Here is a 12,479-nt window from a genome sequence, read left to right on the forward strand (position 1 = left end):
CCACGCAGACCAGCCCGCCTTCCTTTCTGTCTCCTCTCTCCCGCCGTACCGGACCGCCCGGGTCCATTTCCGGGCTCCGGATATTTGGTATTGACCGGGACCAGAGGCGCGGGAGCAGGTGGCTGCGGCGGGGCAGCTGGGCCACCGGGCTCGTGCGCCGGAGGCTGTCTGCTGCCGCGTTTGTCGCCAGCTCTTTCCTGGCCGGCCCACTCCTCCCGGTTCGCGCGCGCTGTCGGCTCTATCTTGCGCCGCGTCGGGCGCTGCTGCTGCGCCCCGGGGTCCCGTTTGGTGCCCGCGGCGGCCGGGAAGCGGGCGGTGACCGGCAGCTAGGACCCCGGCCTAACATGGCTGAAGTCAGCATCGACCAGTCCAAGCTGCCTGGAGTCAAGGAAGGTAGGGGCCAGGCCGCGAGGCGCGAACGGGGCCGCGCCCCTCTCCCCAGGCTGTATTTTTTCATGGCAAAACCAAACCCCCTTTGCCGTCGAGTTGATTCCAGCTCATAGCGACCGTTTAGGACAGAACTTTCCCATAGGGTTTTCAAGGTTGTAAATCTTTACGGAAGCAGACTGCCTTATCATTTTCTCATTGAGTGGCTGGTGAGTTTGAACCTCCGGACCTTTCGGTTAGAAGCCAGTGCTTAACCACTGCGCCACCAGGGCTCCTTTCAGGGCAGGGGCGTCGCCTTTTCAGCCCCCACAGCCCTCGCGCGGTGCTTGCCTTGTGCTGGGCTGACGTGACAATGAAAGGAATTGGGTTTAGGGTCTGCTTTTGGAACCTTGGGGGCTAGTAAGTCACTTATGTACTGCTCCGCCCTTTCTGTGTAAGGGAAGGGAGGATAGCACTACCCTTAGCAAGTGGTTTTTTAAATGTTCTACTGAGTAGATAGTTAAGCACTTAGTGAACGCTAATACGTTGGGCAAAAGTGGCTTATTACTTACTGACTCTGAAAAATCAAGGCCCAGCCTCTCTGGCTTGAAGGGCTAGGAAGTGGGGAGGGGTTGACATTCAGTTCCTTGTGGAGCCTTTGTTTTGAAACTTGACTCTCCCTCCTTCTCTCCCTACTTTCCTAACGCGGACTGTGGTTGGCTGACTTCTCCCACCTTAGTCAAGGTTTAAAAGTTTAGCCTAGGCATTACTTTGAGTGGAACAGACAGGAAGCCACTACAAGCATTTTCTTACAAGACGCAGTGAGCAAGTGGAGCAGGGCACTGATAACCTTGATATTTAATGGTTCTGGTGCCCACAAAAATGAAGATTGATTAATACTGACATACCTTGGCCAACAGCAAGTGGCCTTTTGACTTCCCCTCCCTGATCTTCATCAGCTGCCCCAGGACCCAGATTTTTTTTTTTTTTTTTTTTGGTCTTTTTGAGACCTTGGGTGCTGGATCGCTTTAAACTTCCTCTGTCTTTTGCAATTCTCTGGCCCTATAAATCATAAACGTCCCAGAGTGCTGTCTGGGCTTGGAAAGGCTGCTTTTGTTGGGAATGTCATTTGTTTCAACTGAGTAATATAGCCTGAGGTGTCTTGGAAATGTGAAGTTGAAAATAAGAATTGTTGCTGTCTTGAAACTGTGTGATTCATTACCAACTTTATTTGACTCAAACTTTTTGGTGCTCTTGGCTAGTCCCCAAATCCAGAGAAAATTAGTGATGCTTCACTGTTTTCTTTCCCAGACTCCCAAACACAACAGATTGTTTTATGTAGAATCTTTGATGGGCCTGGGTCTGCTTTGTTGTTTCTGAAGGATGTTAGAGTTGAGGCCCTTGACCTGAACTGCAGTGTTTTTCCACCCTTTCTGTTTCTGACCTGGCATTGGTGAAGACTCATGCATGCACATGTAAATGTAGTTTCCATAGTACTGTCTAGACCAAGAATTCGGAAAACCAAACCAAAACTCAGACTGATTGTGGACAAGTCATTTACAACTCATAGCGACCCTGTAGAACAGAGAAGAACTGCCCACTAGGGTTTCCTGGCTGTAATACTTATGAAAGCTGATTACCACATCATTCTCCTGGGGGCCTGGTGAATTTGAACCACCAGCCTTTCAGATAGTAGCTGAGCAGAACATATCATCATTTTGAGTTTCCTGGTCTTAGAGATTATCTGATTGTCCCTTGCCTTTTGAGTATGAGTTTTTTTTTGTGTTGGGTAGGTCTCTAGAGAAAAAGTGATATTTCTGTTTAGCGCTTCCCTGGGGGTTGGTGATGAGTAGAATGAAAAAGGGAATTAGAAACCTTGTATGTAAAGTATGTGTTACATGAAAAAACAAAAACCTGAACTCCCTGCCATCGAGTTGATTTTGACTCATAGTGATCTCCAAAGTGGTAAATCTTTACAGAAGTAGATTGCCCCGTCTTCCTTCCTTGGAGCAGCTGGTGCATTTTAACTGCCAATCTTCTGGTTCACAGTCAGATGCCTTAGGCACTGTGCCACCAGAGCTCCTTATGTATCATTCAGTGCTGTGGTTTTACCCAGTTCCCTATCCATGTCCAAGAAATGCAAACCCACTTCTATCAACTCGATTCCAACTCATGTGGCCCCCATTGGGTTTCCAAGGCTGCAAATCTTCAGGGATGTAAATTTTTTCATCCTCCTCCTGTGGAGCAGCTGGTGGTTTTCAACTGCTGACTTGGTTAGCAGTCCAATGCCTTACCCACTACACCACTAGAGCTCCTTCTATCCATGGCAGTGACCTGAAAAAGCTTCAAATTCTTTTTTTTTGTGTGTGTGTGTACACATTTATATTGCTCATAACTCATTTAGTCTTCCTTACTAATACACAAATGATTTATTCTAGTATATTCTTTCTCAAGATGTTCTTCACACATTTAACATCTAAAAAATGGAAGATTTTTCCATTTCTGAACTCGTAACACACATTTGAATTGGCTCTCATATGCGTAATGTGTTTGGCATTCAAGTTAACATAATCTGTGTCTTCATTAAGTCAATTAAATAAATATTTATTGATTTTGAAAATTGTCAGATTGATCTAGAACATCATCGTCTTTGGAAGCACTTGCCTTTTTTATTTCCAAGATTGTCAAAGGAAGTGATGCATTATGCTAGAAACTTACTAATGGTGGTGAAGTTTTGGATCTGGGAAGTATTAACATCTAATAAGCACAGCTTCCTCTAATATAACTCTTAATTATGGTCCAGTTACTCCCTAACAAACTCTTTGGTCCCTACTTAAAAGGAATCAAGGCCAGTGCCCATAATCTGGGTAAAGCATCCAGAAACATTGAGATTATTCTTAATACTGAAAACCCAATTTAATTTGAGAATAATGTTTAGTGACTCATTTAATATTCTGGCACAGATTTTTTTCTTTTCTGGCACAGATTTTTAAACACTAGTTTTAAAAATCTCTGTCTCCTCTATTTCTCTGTTTAATCTAAATCTTTGATAAGTTTAATATGTAAATTTTTATTTGGGATCATTGGTAGACTCCAGTAGAGATCGAGAATGCAGTGAATCTGCCCTTCCAACTGCCGTTTCTTTAGGGGGTGGGAAACTCCATGACCTTTATTGTGAACATCTCAACAAAGGTCATGGGTAGCAGCTGACAACAGAAAAAGGGACTATTTGAAAGTTTTTCTTAGTTAAAATCCAATATGTGGTTACTTAGTTTTAAGGAGGAAAGACATTGATCATTTGGACAGACTTTTTTTGGGGGGGAGGGGTAGTGAGGAGGTATGACACCTTTAGAGAAGGCTCTAAAAATAGAGATTTATGAATTATATGTAGGGGAAGAGAGTTAGGTTAACTAAATGTCAATATACATCGTTATTTCTGGTTTAGTAGCATATTTGGAATATCTGCATACTTTTTGTGATGGAAAATACTGTCATCAGTGTATAGGAATAGTGTTTTTTCTCTTGAAACATTTAAGGTCCTATGCAAAAAAGATTGGAAGAAATCTGTAGGCATTTTTTATCAATAGATACCTAACTGAAATGCAGCATGTAAATTGTGAACGTTAGATAAAGGAATAGGCAAGTTCTAAACATTTTTGGAAAGTTCTTTAGTTCAGACCTTGGAATACACTTTTCTAAAAATAAGCACTTTTAGTCAGTTAACATCACTTAGATTTGGTCTATTTAACATTCTTTGCTGAATCTTCTTTCTGAAACAGCAATCAGAACTTACACTTTTCTTTCTGCTCACTCCAGTTAGTGTCCTATATCATCACTATTTAATTTGAATTACCCCCTTGTTACTATAAGCTTGCCCTACTTGCCTATCAAGAAGTTTCACAGTATCATGAAATTATGATCTGAGAACATTGTCCTATTCATCAAAGCCATTTCTGGGCTATTGTAAACGTTATCAACTCCTTTAGAGTCTTAAGCATTAGGGTTTTCCCCACTTTCAGCTACTTAGACTTATTTTTGTAGACTATACCAACCTTCCTAACCTTTCCCAGTGCCCTACTACTTTCTTTCTTTCCTTATAGCAGTTCCCCAAGTCTCGTTTTTCATTGTGTATTCTTACTGTTCTTCAGAGGGACAGTTCTGCCATCTCCAAAGTTGGGTAACTTTGTATGTATGTGTTTAACATCTGATATTAGTACACCTAGGATGACTTATTTCTTGAAGTACAGATAGCTGGCTAATCTGAGAGCAAATCCTTTTCTTTAGTGATAGATAAAATTTAATATGGTTTCAAAAATGTCTATAAAAGGAAGGAAACCTAGAAAGCAGTGATACATTTTTGGTCCATGACACCCCAGTGTTGACTTAATGATATTTAGAACTTTAAGGGGAAGATAGGGAGCTCTGGTAGTGTAGTGGATAAGGCATTTGGCTGCTAGTCAGGAAGTCAGTGATTCAAACCCACCAGCCGCTCAGCAGAAGGAAGATGGGGCAATCTACTTCTGTAAAGATTTACAGCCTTGGAAACCGAGTGGTGGTCTCTATGAGTTGGAATTGACGCGATGGCAGTGAATTTTTTTTAAGGGAAGATACACAAAATTATGACTGGTGCAGCAATAAATAAAATAAGCAGTCCCAGTGGCCTGCAGGTTATCATATACACACCAGGCCTCTAATGTGACACAGTGTTTGTGAGACGTATATTATTTAGTTCCAGGGCAAACCCACTTTCACCTTTATTCGAATTCTACAGTAGTTTGTTGTTTTGTTAAGATGATGTCTGAATCCTCTTAAACAGGAAGGTTTGTGTCTTATTTAAACCAAAGAAAACCAAATTCACTGCTGTGGAGAAGCTTCCAACGTAGCGACCCCTCCTTGGGTTTCCGAGGCAGTATCTCTACGGAAATAGAATGCCCAGCCTTCCTTCCGAGGAGTGGCTGGTGGGTTTGAATTGCCAGCCTTCTGGTTAGCAGTCAAATGCCATAATCTAGTTTCATGTCGTTTATATGAAATGTAAATTGTTCAGTAAATATTTGAATGCATGAATGAATGAGGACATTATTAGGTGTCATCTTAGTTCAGAAATCCTATCTCTGACATTATTTCATAATCCTTAGAGTATAAATAGTTAAAGGGCAGAGATAATACCTTTTAACTATCACATATTTGTTTTATCTTTCTAATGTTTATTTTTTCGTAGATGCCTCTTGTAAATAGAATGTTTCCACCATATGTATGTGTAACACAGAAGGTATAAAAAGTGAATCTATGCTCTCTCTTCTGGGCTTGGAGATCCTCATTATTAAGAATAGAATTTTAGTAAAAACAGTTTTAAGATACCATTTTGTGGATTTGATTTTTGTTTGAGTAATAGGTTTAATTTTTTTCTTAAATAAAAACAAAATCACATAATTTGGGAAATGGAAGATTCTTAGATACAAATTTTTTTTAAAAAAAAGTAGTTTATCTACTATATACCATGTATTGCATGAAGGTCGTTCCATAGTAAAAATTGTTCTGTGGCGTGGAAATGATCTTCAGTGATGTAAATTCACGTGTGGTGTATGGTCATATGGTCTAAATTCAAATGTGTACCAAAAATGCCTCTCACAGAAGGGGGTGAGGTGAAATCTTTTAGTTATTGCTCCGTGCACCTTTACATAATTTCTTGAGTGAAAAAAGTTTTTGTTTTTCAAATGAATGTAGCTGTTAATTTGTTAGATAACAATTCTTTTAAAATGTATTTCTAAAATCATTAAACTTTTTAAAAACTAACAGGTACTTATAGAACAGTTTCTCCCATGTAGGAAACTGGAGTGAGTTAGTATTTTAAAAAGGGGTCTCATAATAGAAAACATTAAAAACCTCTCCCCATTTTCCAAATGAAAATCTGGGGGCCAGAGTGAGGAAGTGGTTGGTACCAAGCTACTGAGGCTATAGCTACAGATTGGCATATTGGGGCTTAGAAGTAGAGACTTCTAATACTTTGAATATTCATGCAGTTTAGTTATCTTCCTTCTCCTACCTTCTCCCTTCTTTTCTCTGTCTCCTTCTTCTGCTGTTTCTTTTAAATTTTTCTGTAGCTGCATATGATTCGTTCCTGATGTTTTGTTAATACTGCCATGTGTTTAAAACAGTAGAATGAAAATAATGAATGACAAAATACTGTCTGAATTTAGATGTTTTAGTGATAATGTTTGATGCAGATGCTAATGCTTAGCATAGATTTTATCTTACATTTCAATTAAAAGCAATCTTCAGATAGTATTTTTGATCTCACAAATGAATTATTGGTTGAATTATATCTAGCAAGTCACACTCCTTCTTTAGTCACTCCACCTGAAAATTACACAAAAAATACATTTCTTCCGTGGTATACTCAGAGCCCGAAGGAGCTAGTGTTGAAAAGGTTGGACACTTGAATATGAAACATGTTAGGTTAATATGCTCAAAGAAAGCCATGGTCTTTCTTCAATTCCTAGCAGGATGGGGAGTTTTTAATTAACAGAAAGGAATTTTGCCTCACTTACTTGTGTGCTGGTGCCTACTCATAGTGACCCTATAGGACAGAATAGAACTGTCCTTTAGCGTTTCCTAGGTGAGCCCTGGTGGCGCAGTGGTTACATGATAACCAAAAGGTCTGTGATTCGAACCTACCAGCGCCTCTGCGGGAGAAAAGACTTATCAGTCTGCTCCCATAAAGATTTACTGCCTAGAAAATGTTATGGAGCATTTCTACTGTGTCCTGTAGAGTTGCTGTGTGCTGGAATTGAATGAGCAGCACACAACAGCAATATGTATGGGAGCACATCACTATGCACTACTTGAAATCCCACTTCTCTAAGCACAGGAGCATATTTTAAAATGAACGACCTGGACCTGTGACTCTTCATACAGCTATGTTTGCAATTTCAGAAAGAGCCAATGGAAGTGCCAGTGAATTAATGTGTTTAACCGATGACCCATTTAAAGGTGTGCTATACTTCAAAACTTTTAAATTAGGATACCCTAGATCTTGGCCAAGACCTACAAAGGATAATTGATTTTTATATTCAGAAGGACCTTGGGGATTATATAGACCATTGATTCCTAGATGTTTGAATTTAGAAACCACTGCAACTTCAAAGACCAAAAACCAAATGGGGAGGGCTGTTGTTGTTATTTGCCATCGAGTTGGACCCAACTCATAGCGACCCCTCCTTGGGTTTCCGAGGGGGTATCACTACAGAAGTGGATTGCCCAACCTTCCTTCCAAGAAGTGGCTGGTGGGTTTGAACTGCCAGCCTTCTGGTTAGCAGTCAAGTGCCTTAGGCACTATGCTACCAGAGCTCCTAACGGGGAGGGTATGGGTTATTGATTAAAGAGTTTTAAGAGATTTCTTTATAAGTAAACACATGACAAACATATGGATACAAAAATATAAGAACTAATTTCCTTTTGCCATTATATCATAAAAAAGAAAACATTAAGATTTGTGTGTATGCAGGAAAACCAGTTGACAAACCATACTGTGACTGAAAACTTTATTATAAACTGGAACTTGTTTTCTGACACAAATAGAGCCACCATGAGCCATGAGTGGGAATTGACTACACAGTAACTGATTTTTGGAACCTCTGGGTGATGCAGATGGTTAAGTGCTTAACTACTAGCCAAAAGGGCGGGTCAAACCTTGCTGTAGGTGCCTCAGGAGCTCTGGTGGCGTAGTGCCTAAGGCATTTGAGTGCTAACTGGAAGGCTGGCGGTTCAAACCCCCCAGCCACTCCTTAGAAGGAAGACTGGGCAATCTACTTACGTAGAGATACTGCCTCGGAAACCCAAGGTGGGGTCGCTATGAGTTGGAGTTGACTCGACAGCAGTGAGTTTGGCTTTTTGGTTTAAAGGTGCCTCACAAGACAGGCCTGGCAACCTTCTGCCTTGAAAACTCTGTAGAGCAGTTCTACCCTGCACGTACAGGGTTGCCATGAGATGGAATTGACTGGGTGGCAGATTGCCAGGCCTGTCTTCTGAGGTGCCACTGGTGGGTAGGTTTGAAATACCAACCTTTTGACTAGTAGTCAAGGCACTTAACTTTACACCATGAGGAGACACCCCCTTCTAAGATAAAGGTCTGCAAACAATAGTTTGTGGGCCAATTGGGCCCACCCACTATCACTGTTCAGTAGGTGAGTTATGAATGGTTTTTATGATTTCTAATGGTTGAAAAAAATACCAAAAGAATGGTTTGTGACCCATGAAAATGATACGAAAATCACATTTTAGTGTCCATAAGTAAAATTTTATTGGAACATAGCCGTACTCACTCATTTATGTTGTAATTGTAGCTGCTTTTGTGCAGTGAAGGCTGTGAAGGCAGGGATGAGTAATTGTGACATTTTTACTGTCTGGCTTTTTACAGAAAGTACTTGCTGACTTCCACTCAAAGACCAAAACTTTTGGAATCATTTTGGCTAAAACTCTCTTTAAACCTCTTTATTTAACCTTTTTTTGGTGGTTGTGGGGGAGTGTGGATGGTGGTGGAGTGATACAGTCATCAGCATGAACATCAGTTATCATACCTTTACTTAGTGGTACCTTCAGAGATTGTTGTTTATGTAACTCTTACTCTACATGGCACCATGTTTTATTACTTTTTAGTGATTTAAAAATATAGCCTTTATCCTGACTTTTTCTTCCTTTTTTTTTTTTTTATTTTTTAAGGAGAAACAATTTATACTCCATATAAATTTCTAGTGATTTAAAATTAGTTATACAGGTACGTAGATATCTTTTGTAGAGATATTGCCTTGGAAACCCAAGGAGGGGTTACTGAGTCACAGTCATAGCGACCCCTCCTTGGGTTTCTGAGGTGGTATCTCTACAGAAGGAGATTGCCCAGGCTTCCTTCTGAGTGGCTGTTGGGTTTGACCATCAGCATTCTGGTTAGCAGTCAAATGCCTTAGGTACTACGCCATCAGAGCTCTGAGATGTCTTTTGTAAAATCTTATATCATATGCCAATTTTGAGCCAGTGGGGCATTCTTGAGTAACATGAGTAGGTATCCAAACATTTCAGCCTTTTGAACATGTTTGTTTTCTCTCTCTCTCTTTTTTTTAATTATCATTGCTGGTTCTCTTTAAAATGGGTTGCTGACAATTGCATGAATGAATGTCCTTTTGTCTGGGAAAAACTTAAGTTTTTGACGAACCTAACTGACCATTTTCACTCCTGAATATGTCTTCAGTGACATACCAGGGGAGTCTCCACTGGACTTTTTTTGGCTTTTGTTTTTCTAATGAGTCATAAAGGCTGAGTCACTGTTCATTAACTTTCTACTAGGACTTTGAACTGCATGTAGTCAAAGTGTAAATAGTTTACTTATAAGGATGTCTTTCTCTCCTCACTGTCTCTCCATCAACAATAAAATCTGTTTCGTTTGTTGACTAAACCAAAACTGAACTCACTGCCATTGAGATTCCAACTCATAGCAACCTTATAGGACAGAGAAGAACTGCCTCCTTAAGGTTTACAAGGCCATAAAATTTTCGAAAAAGGGCTCTGGTGGTGCAGTGGCTAAGGCACTTGGCTGCTAACCAGAAGGCTGGTGGTTCAAACCCATCAGTTATTCCTCAGAAGGAAGGTTGGGCAGTCTACTTTCTTAGGGATTTACTGCCTTGGAAACCAAGTGGGGGTCACTATGAATCAAAATCAACTGGATGGGCGTGGGTTTGGTTTGGTTTTGGAATCTTTATGGAAGCAGACTGCCTCATCTTTTTCCTGTGGAGCAGCTGGTGGATTCAAACCACCAGCCTTTTGGTTAGCAGCTGAGTGCTTAACCACTGTGCCACCAGCGATCCTTTGTGGACTGTAGAAGGGTCCATAATTTACTTTTTGTAAGCGTTGTATTGACTAACTTTAGAGTACCATGTTTTGGAAGTATGTTAAATACTTTAAAATATTAGCCTTTTCTTTCATATCATGAGGTTTATATAATTAGAATGTTGTTGTTGGCTGCCATCGAGTAAGCCCTGAATCATGAGGTCCTTATGCACAAGTGGAATGAAACTTTGCTCAGTCTTATGCCATCCCCATAATCAGTTGAGTATCAGACCTTTGTGATCAGTGGGGTTTTCATTGCCTGATTTGTGAAAGTACATCACTTGACCTTTCTTCTTAGTCTTAATCTGGAACCTCCAATGAAACTTGTTGAGCGTTATAGTGACACACACACCTCCAGTGACGGGTAGGTGGTGGCTGCACATTAGGTACGTCAGCCAGGAATTGAACATAGGTCTCCTACATGGAAGGCGAGAATTCTTCCATTGACTCATCAATGTTGGCAAATACTGTCAAAAACTCCTTATAGTCAGGTTGGGAAACCTGAAGGAGAAAAAGAAAGAAGGAATTTAGTTAAGATCCTTTTTCCTAGACTTTGCTTCCCGTCTCTACATCCTGAGTTTGGCCTAACGTCTAGGCTTACAGTTCTTTTGAAAAGTACCTTTCATTCTCAATGTCTGAATTTACTAATCATTTTCTGGCTTTGCCTAGAAAAGGTTCCCTGTCATGTCTTTGATTGCTAGGTTCCAACTTGATGTGTCTGCTTCTGTTATTTTCCTAGATTTCCATGCTTAGGTGTCATTTTTTCAAACTGGACTTTTGTATATCCACAAAGCATGTCGTCTTTAGTTTTTATAGTTACCTCATTAAAATTCCACAGAGCTAAATTTTAAAAAAGTCATTTTGGCTATGTGCGTATGTTGAAGGAGACAGACTGGAGGTGGAGAAAATAGAGGGAGCTAAAAACAGACACCTATTTATTGTGCTTTTAACCTCCCTGAACCCTAAGAACTGGGTTTCAGTGACACTCAAGCTCTCTATACTGGAATAACTACTGGGACTCAAAGCAGGGTCACCAAATAATTTATAGGATGAGCTTGGATACTTTTTGAGTCAAAAGGGGTGTGTCTGATAATTTCACTAGAACAATGCACATATACTGAGGGGATATTGCTGAAATACCTCAGGTAGTTGAATATGATGACTGAGTGAAATTCTTGTTACCAAACCCTTTCTGATTATGTAAATGTAAAATTTTCACTGGTGCGTAAACTTGAAGGGAACCTGTCTGCCACAGACTGTCCTGATGTTGTTAAATTGTTTTTTATTTCTTAATTGAATACTAAATGAAACTTGAGATCTGCTTATAAAATGTGGAGAAATCACTGGAGTTTCATTTAGTTAATCATATTTGGGTTTATCAGAACTTCGTTTTCTTTCAGTTCTTACTTTATGAGTTCCCCCATAAATTCCCCAAAATGTGGGAAACAGATGTTGTGTAGATGCATGCACTAGCAGGGGGTTATTTAATGTACCATTTTCTTTTTCATGTTAAATAGAACCACCACTGCTGACAAATACTTGAGATTAACTCAAGGCCTAGGTAGAAGTGTAAGAGGCTGCTTTTTGACCCTATAATTTTTGCTATTCATCTTTTCAGTGATTGGGCGTCTGATAGAATTAGTTTTGTACTATTTGTCCTAATTTAGTGATATATTAAATAATGCACCCAAATTGATACCTAGCTTGGAGTACAAAATTTAACTTCATTTGACTAACTATAAAGGAAAGTACCTAGAACCTAGGCTTGGAAGAACTGAGATCACATCTCTTCTTTACCACTCAGAGAAAGCACTTTCCATTTCTAAGTTCTAGTTTGTGTTCATTGGAGGTCACATGCCATGTGCCTAATACGTGGATTTGCTGTAAGATTTAACTGAAGAATTGGATATGAACACAGTTTGTAAAACTCATTGATACAAATCGACTCTCTTGATGATATTGCTGTTCTTGTTGCCTTGTAAATTCTCTCACTTTTCCATTTTCCATTGCTTCTGTGAGCCCTAACCCTCTGCCTGGTATTTCCTTCTCTACTATTCAACAGAGCTCTGGTAGCATAGTGGCTAAAGCACTTGATTGCTCACCAGAAGGGTGGCGGTTCAAACCCACCAGCCACTCTTAGGAAGGAAGGCTGGGCAATCCTACTTCCGTAGTGATTGTTGTTGTTGTTGTTGTGTGCCGTCGAGTCGGCCCCGACTCATAGCGACCCCTCCTTGGGT

The 12,479-nt window shown here is 40.2% G+C and overlaps 1 protein-coding gene across 1 annotated transcript in view; it reads left to right on the forward strand.

Annotated features, from left to right (window-relative positions):
- The first annotated feature begins 344 nt into the window (after nucleotides 1-344).
- CCDC50 (coiled-coil domain containing 50) overlaps nucleotides 345-12,479 on the forward strand; it is a 104,985-nt gene continuing 92,850 nt past the window's right edge. The window contains exon 1 of the mRNA XM_042780289.1: nucleotides 345-393. Within this exon, the coding sequence (XP_042636223.1) occupies nucleotides 345-393 (49 nt within the window). The remainder of the gene's footprint in view (nucleotides 394-12,479) is intronic.

This window comes from Orycteropus afer, unplaced genomic scaffold (genome assembly GCF_000298275.1).
Source record: "Orycteropus afer afer isolate SDZICR_OR568_19922 unplaced genomic scaffold, OryAfe1.0 scaffold00032, whole genome shotgun sequence".
NCBI classification, from domain to species: domain Eukaryota; kingdom Metazoa; phylum Chordata; class Mammalia; order Tubulidentata; family Orycteropodidae; genus Orycteropus; species Orycteropus afer.